The sequence below is a fragment of the Gobius niger genome (assembly GCF_951799975.1).
Source record: "Gobius niger genome assembly, chromosome: 21".
In the NCBI taxonomy this organism is placed as follows: domain Eukaryota; kingdom Metazoa; phylum Chordata; class Actinopteri; order Gobiiformes; family Gobiidae; genus Gobius; species Gobius niger.
The window spans coordinates 23,883,186-23,899,070 of record NC_136872.1 but is presented as its reverse complement, the minus strand read 5'-3'; the positions used below and the strand labels follow the sequence as shown (position 1 = coordinate 23,899,070).

At 39.2% G+C, this 15,885-nt stretch overlaps 1 protein-coding gene across 1 annotated transcript; it reads right to left on the bottom strand.

The window, feature by feature from the left end:
* Window positions 1-104: 104 nt before the first annotated feature.
* LOC306980466 (uncharacterized protein) lies at window positions 105-15,884 on the bottom strand. The gene is made up of 13 exons (XM_079579857.1): window positions 15,839-15,884; window positions 13,764-13,904; window positions 13,584-13,678; window positions 12,634-12,657; window positions 12,266-12,530; window positions 10,957-11,082; window positions 6,510-10,880; window positions 6,221-6,329; window positions 5,288-5,392; window positions 3,860-4,075; window positions 2,686-2,802; window positions 2,457-2,578; window positions 105-227 (listed from the first exon to the last, which is right to left on the bottom strand). The coding sequence occupies exons 1-13, from the start codon at window positions 15,869-15,871 to the stop codon at window positions 186-188; spliced, it is 5,766 nt and encodes a 1,921-aa protein (XP_079435983.1). The 5' UTR covers window positions 15,872-15,884; the 3' UTR covers window positions 105-185.
* Window position 15,885: the final 1 nt, after the last annotated feature.

The following is a 15,885-nucleotide window of genomic DNA, read 5'->3' as shown; positions in this document are numbered from 1 at the left end:
CTCCAACAAAATCAGACATTTCCGGGAGAAACTCGCTGTTCAGGACCCATGAAGTTGAAAACAATGAGGCAGGAGAACGATATAGAACAGAACTTGTGACTCCATGAGCAAAGGCACAGATACTGAAGGCGGTGAGGTCCGGAGTAAAAGGAAATACTGAGTTTAGCTTCAGGGAGATGTCGTCTTCAAAGGTGACTCGCACCTCGTGACTGTCTCTCGAAGTATTTCTGGAAAATATGAAGACAAATAAACCTTCAAACAATGCACGTCTGCTTTCGGACTCAGGTCGGGCGGTAAAATGAATGGAGTTAACCTCTTAACTCCCACCTGAACGGATCCCATTTTCTCCAGTTTGGCTTTACCCTAATCAAAAAGATTCTTGGGAAAAAAGCGCCAAAACAGCCACAAAAAATGAGAAGAAAACAAGGATGTAAACGCAACAAAAATGTGACAAAAATTCAACAAAAAAATTACAAAAAATCAACAAAAATTACAAAAATGTGACAAAAACTCAACTAAAAAATTACAAAAAATCAACAAAAATTAAAAAAAATGTGACAAAAACTCAACTAAAAATTTGACAAAAACTCAACAAAAAATTACAAAATTCAACAAAAATTCAACAAAAACTCTAAGCTCTAAACTAAAAAAAAAACAACCATAAAAAAGGTGACACAACACAGCAACAACGTGAGGAAAAAGATCAGTTTTGTGGGTCTTAGCTTTCAAATGAGGTGCTACACAGGCCTATATAATGGCCAAAGAGGACAGAAGGCATTTGGTTCCGATACCTACACTAAAATATTTGAACCAGAACAATAATGTGTAAAAAATGGGAGAAATTGTGGCAAAAAAAATGAAAAAATTGTGCAAAAATAGGGAAAAATGGAGGAAATAGGGAAAATAGTGATTAAAAAAGAGCCAAAAATTGGGGTAAAATAAGAAAAAAAAATGTGTAAAAAAAAAAAGAGCACATTTTGTACAGTTTGGCATTACCCAAATCTAAAAAGCTTCCTGAAAAAGAAAGCAACAAATCAAAAGAAAAGAGCTACAAAAATCGTACCAGAATACAACAAACACGACAAAAAATGTGACAAAAACGTGGTTGATGCTTGTGCTTTTTCTTAAGTTCGGCTTTACCCAAAACTAAAAGCTTGTTCTAGACTTGTGAGCAACAGTGTAACGGCTCATTTGAAAGCTAAGACCGACAAAACTGATCCCGACTTTTTTGTCGTTGCTTTTTGGTCATGGTTTCATCACCTTTTTGTGGCTCTTTAGTCTTTTTTTGTTTTGTTTTATGTATTATTGTTGCTTCTTTGTCACTCTTTTGTGGCTTTTTTCCTTTGTATTTTTGTTTCTATATTGACGTTTTTTTTAGGGATGCACCGATACCTCTTTTTCTAAAACCGATACGAGTACGAGTACTTTGATTTAAGTACTCGCCGATACCGAATACCGATACGAGTACAAGGCATTTTCTTGTTACTTTGTTACTTTTTTCACAGCAGATTGGTTTGTAATTAGTAAATTTACTCATGTACATTTCCTTAAGTAAAGTAGGCGACACTTTTAAGAGCCGGTATATTAGAATTGTGCTGATGCCATTTATTTATTTATTTCATTTTCATTCAATATAATTTTGTATTTTTTATGTCTCTGTCCATCATAGACAGAAAAGCCCATGTCCTAAAGCTCCCAATGCCTGAGCTTTATTCATTTATGTGTTTTTATTTAACAATAGTATTGAGATGTTACTTAAATGGTCTCTTTCCGTCTTTACTTCAGCTCCTGTAGATTTTCTCGTGTGTTTGTAGTAACTTAGCGAGAAGCTACAGCATTTTCATTGTTCTGCTGCAGCTCATTTTCCCTCATTATAAACATGCTGTATGTCTTTAATGTGGATTTTCTGAGGACTTTTTAGTCGCTGGGTTAGTTTTTCAGATGAATAAACCCCTGGGCTTAAAACGGCGTCAGAATGGCCAAAACTGTTAGCCACGAGTTAGCAACGTTAGCCTGTATGTTGTAAACACTGCAGACGCTGCAGCGCTAACAACATTAAGCTCTGGTTAAATCCAGCTCAGACTCTGGTTTAGAGAGCGCAGTCTGTAATAAAGTCAGCTCTATGTGGATTATTGTGTTTCCACGAATTCTCCAGTTTGTTGCCTCGTAGCTGCGCTGGCCGCACGTCAAATGGTATCGGTTTCTGGTATCGGGACCTCGTGAATGAGTACGAGTACAAGCATGTGGTATCAGTATCGGTGCATCCCTAGTTTTTTTATTCAAGGAGCTTTTAAATTTGGGTAACGTCAACCTGTAGACCTGGGTAAAGAGGTGCAGATGTTGTTAAAGAGTGGGATGAAAACGGCCCTAAGGTTTAGTAACTGTGTCTGCACATGCGCACACACACATCTCGTCTTTAGTGAAAGAGTGAGTTTGGTGTATTTTCACTCTCGTACCTTGACGTTGTCGTAGTGGCGGCGGCTGCTGCAGTGCTGCTCTCGCGCCGTCGACTCCTTCAGGTAAAACACGGAGCAGAGGTCGCAGAAGAAGCCAGACTTCGCTACGACGAACTGCTGACCTGCAACACACGAGAGATTCACTGTCCCTCGGCTCGACTGGAACCGTCGGTAAATATTCTTCTAAAAATCGCCTAATGAAAGTCGAGAGAGTGCGTGTGTTTGTTACCGAGAGGGTTGTTGGGTCTGAACGGAGGCAGCTTCGTGTCGGACGGAACAGAAGGCGACTGAGACCGAGAGCGCTTCGATTCCGGACCCTCGAGATCCGTTCTCCGTTTACTGCCCGCTGCAACAACACAAACATTTCATTATTAAAAATAGGAATTAAAAAAAAAAGCCACTGAATCTTCTTTTTTAAATAGTCGTAGTTGAGAGGCCAAACAACTTTTTACATCTTCTCCGAATAGTGTAGATTGCTCCAGGCAAAATGGAAAAAATTATTATATAATTACCGTAAACTCTCTAATACAGGCCGGGGCCTTTATTTACTCAAGGGCATCTCGGACCAGGCCTTTATTGGAACCAGGCCACAATTAGAGACAGGCCTTTATTTCTATTTGAGCAAAACGGACGACCAGGAAAACGAAGAAAAACGAGATTTGTGTCCATTTGAACCTAAAATATTAGGTTAATTTATTAATGAACATTTCAAACCCTCTCCCAGCGGCTGGAACATTGATGTCTTTTATTTTGTCGGGACAACAGGAAGTGTTTCGTTGCTGTTAGCGGAGCTTTGACATCAATGTCACTGCAGGTTTCTGTTTCGTTTTTACCGCGGACCGGATTATTTGTTGTTATCTTGTGTAAAGGCGAGTTTAGACGGAGCGTTTGTGTTTGTGATCGATCATGAGACTGACCCGAGAGAAGACGAGACGCTCGCGCTGATGGGAGGAGTTATTTTGAGACGTGGGACTGACCTGCACACGGAGCAGCTGGACGTGCTTTGAAGACGCGATGGAGACTTTATTAAAACCCTGGAGGGTCATAAACATTTGTTTGCCCTGTTTCCAAATATAGTCACAGGAGGTTTGAAAAGTGGCTAAATCTGTGTCAAAGTTACGCTCGGATCAGATCCTCCGCAGCGTTCCCCTCGGCCCGGGTTCAGTTTGTTTACTTCCTGCACGTGAGTTTTCTTTTACACCAGTATGAGACAAATTCCTAACATGGGGAATATTTCTACCGCTATAGTTTCTAATAAAAGCCCCGGCCTGTTTTAGAAACCGGCCTCTGTCAGAGACCCGGCCGCTAATGGAAGACAGGCCAGTATTAGAGAATTTACGGTATTACAGTCTGCTAGTCCGGTACCTAAATGTAATTACGTAATTTGTAATTTGTCCTGGTACCTCTGAGGCCGGTCTCTGCTCCCAGCTCCACACACAGCTCCCCGGCCGCCGCCTGCGCCCGTGTCCCGGTCTCTGGATGGGGCTCCACAGAGGGGCCACTGTCCCCTCTCCTCTCCCTAGAATCAGCACTGGGCTCGCCCTCCTCCGCCGGCTCCATCTGACCCTCCTCCGGCACTTCGTCGTTCAGCGCCTTTCTGCCTCGAGCCGACTTCCTCACTAAAGATTCAAGAACAAAGAACATGTTTTAAAACAATGATTTACAGGGCATCTGCAGAGTGGGACAAGTCAAATTTAAGACTTTTTAAGACCTTTTTAAGACCACAAAATCTCCAAAATAAGAGCTGTTTTTGAACGCGCAATATATAAATGGACTGTAAAGAAAATCACCGTCACAAAAATCCAAGTGTCAAACGGTTGTTTCTGATTTCACAGTGGGATGTACAAATGTAAGAACTTCATTTTTCACATTAGGCATTTTAACAACCATTCAAGCTTTAACAACCTTATCCCATAATAAGAATATTGAGATTGAATAATTACTCACAATTATCGACTGAATGAAAGAAAACAAAATGCTTTATAATACTTGAGCTGGTAAACATTCACTGTTTCTACAAATAAAAGCAGCTTTTCCACTCGTTTGCCAAGAACAAAACACTGTCAACTTTACAACTCATTAATTATCATCATTATTTTAATGATATTATTATTAGGCCAGAATCTCGTCTCGGTTTTCTGTTTTCTAAACTTGTTTGTCAGATGTTTTGATGAACAAAGTGAGAAACTTGTTTCTAGAGTAACAGGACTTTCTCTTTCCTTCTGTTCCTGAGCAGAGGAGCGTTCGCTTTGTGTTTCCCAACATTTGGACAAACTTTATTGTGAATGATGCCGTTCATCACCTTGAGTTGGATATTTACAGTGAAGGATTATCTCCACGTTGTTTCATATTAGACGTATCTTTCCACCGACAGCAGCATTATGGATCCATCAGCGACACCTCGGTCATGTTCTGGATTCCTAAACTCTGCTGACTTCAGTGGTTTGTTTGGGCGGATAAAGCTCTGAAGGAGAGTCCTTCTGCCTCGCTCGACTGTCGCTGAGTTTACGTTGTTTGTGGCGGCGGCCAGAGCGTCAGCGTCGCTTCGCCGTCTCGGACCATGAGCGGCACCGGCGGCTCCTCATCGCTGCTTCTGTCACTTTATTTGTCGACTTTTTAAACTAAATTGTGCGCAAATAATTGGGTCGTTGAACGTTAATTTTAAGACCAGTTTACCCTGGATTTAAGATCAAACAGGCCGAATTTTAGACTTTTTAAGGCCTTAAATTTGGATTCTTGAATTTAAGACTTGTTAAGACCCCGCGGACACCCTGGATTTAACGACATGAAAAGTGAGATTTATCAACGTGCGTGAATCAAAATAAACTTACCGGGCGATTTCCTGCCCTTCTTTCGGCCCCGACCTCGAGATTTCGGAGTCGTCTCCTCCTCCGCTTCCCCCACTTCATCGACCGTCACGAAGCTTGGAATCTCTTCTGAAACGAGACGCTGATGCCTTAGTACAGACAGCAAAACGCCGTACTTCATCTGCCTCCCACTTAGGGCTGTGCAATTAATCGAAATTCGATTACGATTTCGATTACAACAGTAAACGATTACAAAATTAGCATAATCGCAAAAAATCGATAATAATATTTTTTTTCAATTTTTTTTTTTTAATGTTTTTTTTTAATTATTTTATTTTTTTAAGGTTTTTTTTCAAATTTTTAATTTTGGGATTTTTGTCCCTTTTTTGCTGGATTTTTGTCTTTTATTATGGATTTTTGTCTTTTTTCTGCTGGATTTTTGTCACTTTTTTTTATGGATTTTTGTCTTTTTTTGCTGGATTTTTTTCTTTTTTCTTTTTTGATTTTTGTCACTTTTTTGCTGGATTTTTGTCTTTTTTTTAATGGATTTTTGTCACTTTTTTGCTGGATTTTTGTCCTTTTTTTATTTTTGTCACTTTTTTGCTGGATTTTTGTCCTTTTTTTTATTTTTGTCACTTTTTTGCTGGATTTTTGTCTTTTTTTGCTGGATTTTTGTCACTTTTTTGCTGGATTTTTGTCTTTTTTTTATGGATTTTTGTCACTTTTTTGCTGGATTTTTGTCCTTTTTTTATTTTTGTCACTTTTTTGCTGGATTTTTGTCACTTTTTTGCTGGATTTTTGTCTTTTTTTTATGGATTTTTGTCACTTTTTTGATGTTTTTTTTTAAAGGCAACAAATAATCGTTTGAATAATCGTGATTTCAATTATGACAAAAATAATCGTGATTATTATTTTTTCAATAATCGACCAGCCCTACTCCCACTGAACAAAACCTACCAGCCTCCTCTTCGTGTTTTCGTTTGACAGATTTGGATTCTTCTTGCTCTTGCGTCTCTTCCACAGCGACAGCCTCCTCTTTACCAGCTTCATCTGGAAGTTCCAAACTCTAGAACACAAAAGAATTACAGGTTTAACGTAAATAATTGATTGTTTTTATACATCCATAATGTGAAAAACTTTGGGACACCATTGTTTCGAAAAATGTGCTCCCAAAAATAATGAACTGGAGTGAATAACTAAAGGTTATTGTCATTAAATGTAAGCATTTCAGTGTTAAAATACTCACTTCTGGTTGGACCGGCTCTGATTGGTCCTCCTGCACGAGGGGGTGTGGCTCCAAGACTTCCTTCTTTAGCTCCTCCTCTTCGGAAATGTGCTGCTCCACTTCTTTCCTTAGCTCCTCCTCTTCTGCCTTTGGCTCCTCTTTGGGAACTCGCTCCTCTCCTCCTGCCTTCAGTTCATCTTCTCTGCGTAGCTCCTCCTCTTCTGCCCTCAGCCCCTCCTCTTCTGCCCTCAGCCCCTCCTCTTCAGCCCTCAGCCCCTCCTCTTCAGCCCTCAGCCCCTCCTCCTCTCCACAAAGCTCCTCGCCTTCCGCTTGTAGCCCCTCCCCTTCCTCCTCCTCCTCTTCATCGTCGACAAATTCATCCAGAACGACCAGACCATCGTCATCAAAGAAGTCGGGAAAATCTTCTCCGTCGCTGACCGCGTCTAAATTCATATCTACTTTTACACTTTTGTCCTCCTGCTTTTTCTCAGACATTTCTAGCTCTAAAACCTGGACATTGCCACTATCAACGGCTAACTCTTGTTCATGTTGACCACTTCCATCTCCAGCTTCAGTGCAAGAATCAACCAAGTTATTTTCAGATTCTTCTTTGGCCACAAATTCACACACTTTGTCCGTTTGCCTATTTGGAGATGTCTCTTCACTCAATTCCTCAGTGTTTCTTGGGTTGTCCGAGTCCGTAGTTGTAGCTTGATTGTCTGCTACCTGGGCGTCATCTTTTTCTACAACTTCTAAACCCTCCACAATGTCTTCAGTCACCGTCTGATCTTCTGTCACCGTCTGATCTTCAGTCACCGTCTGATCTTCTGTCACCGTCTGATCTTCTGTCACCGTCTGATCTTCAACCGGTTCTTGAACTTCAGTAGTTTCTTGTTCAGTAGTATCTTCCTCCGATTTCTCAATCACGTCTGGGGTTCCCAAATTTTGTTCTCGGAGTTCTGTTGTTGCATCTTTTTCCACATCCCCTTTCCCGATTGCAACCTCTTCTTCGCGGATTTCGGAAGCAGTGTCGCCTTCTCCGCTTGGTTGACCGTCTTTCGGGGCCAAATCTTTTAAGTTTTCCGTCGTTTCTGCGATAACGTCTTCACGCTCCTCGCCCAGAACTTGGTCTCCTTCTACCGCGTCCAAGACTTCATAAATCGGTTCCTCGTCATCTTCAGCTTGGGCCATTTCTTCCGAAACAGTTTCGGATTTCGCCATGTCTTGCTTTTCTGAAACATCGTCCATTTTGTCTTGTTCAATGTTTGACTCCTGGCCTTGATCTGTGGACTGACTAGCTGCCTTGACGTTGCCAGATTTCGAGGCACTCTTCCTGGGTTGTTTGCAAGGCCTGCCCTTCCTCTTAGCAACAACTGATGGAGTTCGTTTTTGCTTCTTAATCTCCACCACATCTTCAACAGAGTCCAACACTTGAAATTCATCATCGCTAACCTCATCCAATTTCAGAATTTCAGACTTTTCCGATTTTGATGCCACCATTTCACGAGTTTGGGATGATTCCTTCTCGTCTTTCTCCATTGGCGATTCAGATTTTGACTCTTGCTTGGCTTCATTCCGTCTGCTCGTCCGTTGTTTTGGAGAAGCTTCTTCACCAAGACCCACTTTCCCGCTTCTGGTTGATCTGGTTGCTCGAGTGGTCTGTCTTTCCGTCTTCTCAGCTTCCGGAACAGCCGCCTCACTGGTTTCCTCTGCTTCCTTAGAAACTTGGTCGTTCAAGTTTCCAGATTGCTCCAGGACCTCCATCGCGGTTTCATCCAAGGTTTCGGAAGATTTTTGCTCAAAAATGGCATTTTCTAAATCATCTTTCTGCAATTCAACAGATTTCTCTTGAACTTGACCAGATCTAACCTCAGCTAAATATTTTTCAATTTCAGAAACATTTATGGTAGTATGTTCCATGGGTTTTTCCTTGGTTTCAAAAGTTTGTCCATCCTCTTGATCACTTTTTACCACGAGAGTTTCAGCGGCTTCTCCTGTGCATGACATTTGTTCATCTTGGATTTGATCTTCCTCCAACGAATCCAAGATTTCATAGAGTGGTTCCTCCTCTTCTTCAACGTTTTTGGGTAAACTGTCTTCAGGAATCACCATCGATTGCTTCTCCTGCTCAGATTCCCGGATGTTGCCTTCCCCCTTGGCTGTCATTTTGACTTTTTTGTCTAATTTGGCAGCCATCTTTTGGGGTTGTTTTCTCGGTCTACCCCTGCTAGCTTTCGGAGTCGGGGTTGGTTCCTCTTCCACAGCGTCTAGTATCTCAAACTCCTCTTCAATCGCTTGTTGTACGTCAACTTTAGGCAAATCTTTCGCCGGTGGCTTTCCAAGTTTTTCTTGTTTTGTTTCTCTGGCAGGGGTCCTTCCACGTCTTGTTGGCGTAGTTCCCGTAAGCGGCGAGGCGGAGGAGCGATCTCTCTGGGAGGATCTTGTTTGTCTCGAAGACCGAGTTTGTACTTCTTCAACTGAATCTATCACTTTATACATTTCTCCCGCCGTAGCTTCCTGTGATTCTCTTACTGGCGTTTCTCTACTTTGTGACGGTGTACTTTCTTTTTTCGATGAGTCACTTTTAGACATTTTCCCACTTCTCGGGCTTTCTGAAATTGTTGTAGGTTCTTCCTCAACGGAGTCCAAAATCTCAAATGTACTTGACTCCAAATGGGTTGGATTTTCTTCTTTCGCTTCTACCAACCCTTTGTCTTCACTTCTTTCTCTGGATTTTCTTGTCTTTTGCCTCGAGTCATCTTTGCATGACTTTTCGTCCAAGGAAGAGTCACTTTTGGACGTTTTTCCCCTCGCAGACATGTCTGAAACAACAGCCTCTTCTTCGACGGAGTCCAAAATCTCAAAGGCACCTTGCTCAAAATCAGCAGCACTTTCTTTCAAATCTTTACAAGCCTTGCTATCTGCTTTTTCTTGAGAACTTCTCCCCTTATGCTTGGAGTCGTGCAATTTTTCATCGGTCGAGGAGTCCATTTTGACCGATCGAGACCTCCTTTCCCTCGTCGATCGTTCAGATACGTCCAGCTTTGATGAAGTATCTGTAATCGAATCCAGTACTTCAAATTTCTCCTCCTTCTTCCCTCTAGTACTACGCCTTCTCATAGAGGTTTCTTCTTTAGTAGGTTCCTCTTCGACCGAATCCACAACTTTAAATTCAACCATTTCCTCCTCTATTTTGGAAACTGGCAACTCTTGTTTGGCCTTTGGTTCCGATTTTTTGGTAGCTCTTCCACTCCTTGTTGACCTGGTACTGGCAGCCTCATTCTTCTTGGACTCAGTATCTGATTTAGGCTGATCTTCCACTTGTACAGCCTCGGAGTCATCTTTTTCTGCCAATTCCTCATGACTGGAAACATCTTCAACCTTTTGCGCTTCTTCAGTAGAAGTCTGGTCTTCAATGGAATCCAGGATCTCAAAGGTTTTTTGTTCATCGCCTTCTTGGTCGTCCGTTTTGGCAGTTTTGGAGCAAACTTGTGTTTCAGCAACGTCTTCCTCTCTTTTCCTTTTGCTTCTCGTCAATGGTTTTAAATCCTCAACGTTTTCTGTCGTACTTTTGGTTTGGGAAGAGTTCATTTCCTGATCGGGAGCCTCTTCAGATACCTTTTCATCAGATGGTTCTTCGTTGGCTTGTTCTTCAGCAACACTGTCCAACACCTGAAAAGATTCCTCCAAGTCAGCTCCCTCTTGTACCGTTTTTGTCGAGTCGTCAACTGAATCTAAAACTTCGTAGCTTTCGGTTTCATCAATAACTTCATATCCATCACCACCATCATCAGTTACCGAAGTTTTTTCACCAGCATCTTGTAAATCCTGAACGTTTGAGCTTTGTCTCGATTTCGCTTCCTTTTCTTGCGATCTAGAAGAACCTTTGTCTGACCCCTTGTGGCCGGACTTTGCCGCTTCGCTCTCCTTCGCTTTATCCTTGCTATGGCGGTCCGATTTTTCCGAAAGCTTATCGCGAGAAGAGGAGGGTCGGCTACTACCGGAAGACGAGGCGGAATGGTATTTCGGAGATTTGGACGATTCGCTGGGTTTCCTGGGAGAAGACGAAGTGGAGCTGGAGGGGCTTTTGAAACCGTCTTTACTCGACCTAGAACTAGAAGCCGTCGACGAAGGATGTTTCGCCGAATCTTTCGAAGACCGCGAAGACGACGAGTGGTGACGATCAGAGGACGAGCCGGGTTTTTCCCGATCCCGCCGCGAATCCGAGGACCTACGCAAAGAGGAAGAAGAGGACTGATGGTGGTGGCGACTCGAGCTCCGTTCTTCCCCTTCGTCCGAAATCTCGTCGACCATCACGAAGTCGGACAAGTCTTCGAACGGGAAGTCCCTGGAGGAGATGCGATGGGTGGCGGAGTCTTCTGAAGCCTGACTCTGTAAAGGGGAAAGGAGATTTATTTATAACAATCTAGCGCCTGAGCCAAATGATAATATCTGCGGATTGTCTGACCTTTTTGTCCTCCTGCTCGCTGTCCGAAGACTGCAGTTTGTTCTGTTTGGGCTCACGAACAGCTGACGTCTTGGTTTTCAGGTCCTGCCCTTTAGGAGGAGCCGAGGAGGCGGTTGAGTCTGGTTTCTGAAAAATAAAATACATTCCAGGGCTCTAGACTGGGACCAAAATGCTTGCATATGCGACTATTTTTAGAGTCTAATAGGCTTTATGAGGAGTGCTACAAACAATGTTATAAACATCGTCTCCAGAGCCCTTCTGTGAGAACACATACACTGCACAAACACGCACGCTTGCACCCTAGCTTCTACTATTATTGAAGAAGTCAGCTGGTAGTTTAGGCTAAACGTTTTGTCCAGGCAGGTGCCCCGCTCTCCCTGTTTGTCTGAGTGACAGATGAAGTACAGACAGCAACAGAAGCCACGTGTCCCGAGATGAATTAACCTTCTATTACTTTCTGCCAATATGCACTTTCCGACACTTTATTCCCCAAAAAAGTATCTATTTTCACTTTTATGTTCGCCTTTTGGGGCGGTAGCGCTGCAGCCGAGCGGCGAGCTCACGAGCGCAGGTCAGACAGAAGCACGAGCTCGAGAGGAGGAGACAGGAGCGACTGGAGAGGAGGAGACAGGAGCAGAAAGAGTTTAGCGGTTTATGTTCCTACCTGAGCTCGCTCTGATCTCCTCGCGGTCAGAAGAAGCTTGTTTTAGAGCGCAAATGTAAAGCTAACAGAGAGCTAACGTAAAGCTAACAGAGAGCTAACGTAAAGCTAGCAGCTGCTGTTATAGCCCGCCCCCCCTCAGCCGCGGCAGATTCAGCTCCTGTATTTTATTTAGGTTTTAGGCTAAAACAGGTGCTTTTTGCCTGTGATTAATAGGGTCTTAATTGGCCGTAATACATAATTTTCTAAGTGAATATCCTGCAAGTGACAGTGATATTGCAGATTTGGAAAGAAAGAGACAAACAATTGTCAAGGAAGATGAATAATAATGGATTGAAAACACAAAATTAAAGCAGAACAATGCAAAATTATTAATTTTAACAAAAAATAACATTATTTTAATCATTATTAAGATCAATTATTAGTGATTTTGAACATGTTTATAACTGTTCTTGTTTTAATTTATTAAAATGGTGAATTTTGATATTGTGTCTCGAGTCTGTGCGACCAAAATATTGTCTGTGCGACCAAATGAAAAAGTTGGTAGCACCAGCGCAACTAAAATAAAAGTTAGTCTGGAGCCCTGCATTCCAATTTCTGCAAAATCAATGAAATTTCCATCAAAGAAAATGTCGAGCACATTCTTACCTCTTTTTGGTCATTGTCGTTAGTTTCTGATTTCTCTGTGGCCTGATCCGTGATCTCCTCCGTCACTTTAGTGCCTTCAGACTGAGCTTTCTCCTCTTTCTTATCACTGGCCGTTTCTTTATCCGTCAAAGCTGTATTCTGTTCTTTTTTGCCGTTTTCAGCTTCCACTTTGGCACACTTTTTGGGCAATGTTGGGACAGGAGGTTGGTTTAGTTGAACCACGGTGTTCCCAGAGTCTTTAATGCGCTGTTTTAACTCAACAGCACTAAAATAAATTGGAAAAAAAGCATTTTTATACAGTATATTTGCAAATTGTGTAATGCTTATCTTATGTATTTCGAGCACTAAGGACCTTAAAGAAAACTTACGTCTCTAAATGTAGGATTTTACTCCTAAAGTGAAAGAGAAACATACAATCATTTAAACTTAATATGTCCCCATGTATATAACAAGCCCATAGCTGGAGGTTTGTTTTTCGTAACCCCTTAACTCCCACCTGAACCGAGCACTTTTTCTCCAGCTTTACCCCAATCTAAAAGCTTCTGGAATAAAGGTGTTAAAATAGCAACAAAACTGAGACGAAAACAAGGATGAAAATGTGAAAAAAGTGACGAAAAAGTGACAAAAACTGACGAAAAAGTGACAAAAAATTGACAAAAATTTGACGAAAAATTAAGAAAAAGAGGACGTAAAAGTGATAAGAATTAGACAAAGAAATGCGAATAATTTGACGAAAAAGTGACAAAAATTTCAAAAAATGTACAAAAAAGTGAGAAAAATTTGACGAAAAATTGACAAAAAAGTGATAAGAATTTGACAAAAAAATTTGAATAATTTGACGAAAAAGTGACAAAAAAGTGATAAGAATTTGACAAAAAAATTTGAATAATTTGACGAAAAAGTGACAAAAAAATTGCAAAAAATTGTCAAAAATATATATTTTTTTTAATTGACAAAAATGTGACGAAAAAGTGAGAAAAATTTGACGGAAAAGTGAGATAAAGTGACAAGAAAATGGACAAAAAATGGACTAAAAATTTAAAAAAAATGGACGAAAAAGTGACCAAAAAGTCACGAAAAATTGACAAAAATGAGACGACTGCCCAACAAAAAAAGTGATGAAAATAAATCTGATAATGTGAGGAAAAAGAGCAATTTAGTTTTGTAGATCTTAGCTTTCAAATGAGGTGTTACACTGGCCTACAGGATTTGGGTAAAGCTGAACTGGAGAAAATGCTCTCGGTTCAGGCGGGAGTTAAGAGGTTAAGGATGAAAACTAAATAAATCATCAATGGAAAGCGACGTAAAAAGAACGCACCAGAGCTTCTCCTTCCAGTCGACGTCGGGTTTGTAGGTGGAGAATTTCTCCTTCACTTTTCCCACGTCACTGACTGCAGGCATCTCTACACAAACCTGAGGAAGAAGATGAGCTCACATGATCAATATAATGGTCGGCTTTAGAGGCGGGATGAACGCTGGAGAGCTGAGAGAACCGCACCCTGTTGGCCAGAGGCAGGAAGCCGAGGACGGGGGCGGCGGACGTTACGACTTCAATGACGAGTCGGAACACATCGAGAGAAACTTCAGTCACGAAGACGCTGATTAACCGCTGAGCCAGCTGGAGCGTCTCCGGGGCTCGCTGAAAACAAAGCAGGGAGGAAGTGCCATTACACAAGAGCTTTACGAGCCTCGTGAGCAGAACGTTTGCAGACGCCACAGGCAAAAATTCTCTCTTCTCTTTTCTTTTCGCACAGCAAATAAACCGCTTTTTGGTGCTGCAAAGGATCTTAACATTTGTCACATTTTTTGTCTTTTTCAATCCATTTTTTGTCTTTTTTTTAATCCATTTTTTGTCTTTTTTGTCATTTTTAAATCCATTTTTTTTTGTCATTTTTTGTCACATTTTTTGGTCTTTTTTTTAAATCAATTTTTTGTCACATTTTTTTGTCTTTTTTTGATCAGTTTTTTGATCAATTTTTTGTCTTTTTTAATCCAGTTTTTGTCTTTTTTGTCATTTTTAAATCCATTTTTTTGTCATTTTTTGTCACATTTTTTGTCTTTTTTTAATCAATTTTTGGTCATTTTTGGTCATTTTTTGTCACATTTTTTTGTCTTTTTTCTTAATCAATTTTTTGTCTTTTTTTTGTCACTTTTTTGTCTTTTTTTTAAATCAATTTTTGGTCATTTTTTGTCACATTTTTTGTCTTTTTTAATCCAGTTTTTGTCTTTTTTAATCCAGTTTTTGTCTTTTTTTAATCCCTTTTTTGTCTTTTTTGTCATTTTTAAATCAATATTTTTGTCATTTTTTGTCACATTTTTTTGTCTTTTTTTTAATCAATTTTTAGTCATTTTTTGTCATTTTCACATCAATTTTTTTGTCATTTTTTGTCACATTTTTTTTGTCTTTTTTTTAATCAATTTTTTGTAATTTTTTGTCACATTTTTTGTCTTTTTTTAATCAATTTTTTGTCTTTTTTTGTCACATTTTTTGTCTTTTTTTAATCAATTTTTTGTCATTTTTTGTCACATTTTTTGTCTTTTTTTTAATCAATTTTTTATCAATTTTTTGTCTTTTTTTAAATCAATTTTTTGTCACATTTTTTTGTCTTTTTTTTAATCAATTTTTTGTCATTTTTTGTCACATTTTTTGTCTTTTTTAAATCAATTTTTTGTCTTTTTTTGTCACATTTTTTGTCTTTTTTTAATCAATTTTTTGTCTTTTTTTGTCACATTTTTTGTCTTTTTTTAATCAATTTTTTGTCATTTTTTGTCACATTTTTTTGTCTTTTTTTTAATCAATTTTTTGTCATTTTTTGTCACATTTTTTGTCTTTTTTAAATCAATTTTTTGTCTTTTTTTGTCACATTTTTTTGTCTTTTTTTAAATCAATTTTTTGTCATTTTTAGTCATTTTCACATCATTTTTTTTGTCATTTTTTGTCAAATTTTTTTGTCTTTTTTTTAATCAATTTTTTGTCATTTTTTGTCACATTTTTTGTCTTTTTTTAATCAATTTTTTGTCTTTTTTTGTCACATTTTTTGTCTTTTTTTAATCAATTTTTTGTCATTTTTTGTCACATTTTTTGTCTTTTTTTTAATCAATTTTTTATCAATTTTTTGTCTTTTTTTAAATCAATTTTTTGTCATTTTTTGTCAAATTTTTTGTCTTTTTTTAATCAATTTTTTGTCATTTTTTGTCACATTTTTTGTCTTTTTTTAATCAATTTTTTGTCTTTTTTTGTCACATTTTTTTGTCTTTTTTTAAATCAATTTTTTGTCATTTTTTGTCACATTTTTTGTCTTTTTTTTTTATCAATTTTTTGTCATTTTTTGACACATTTTTTGTCTTTTTTAATCAATTTTTTTGTCTTTTTTTAATCCATTTTTTGTCTTTTTTTGTCACATTTTTTGTCTTTTTTTAATCAATTTTTTGTCTTTTTTTGTCTTTTTTTTTTTATCAATTTTTTGTCATTTTTTGTCACATTTTTTGTCTTTTTTTTGTCTTTTTTCATCTGGAGAAAACGTGCTCGGTTCAGGTGGGAGTTAAGGGGTCAAGATGTGAAAAGGAACTTACGTTGTTGCTCATCTTCATAAAAGTGGTGTACATTTGCTCCTGTGAGA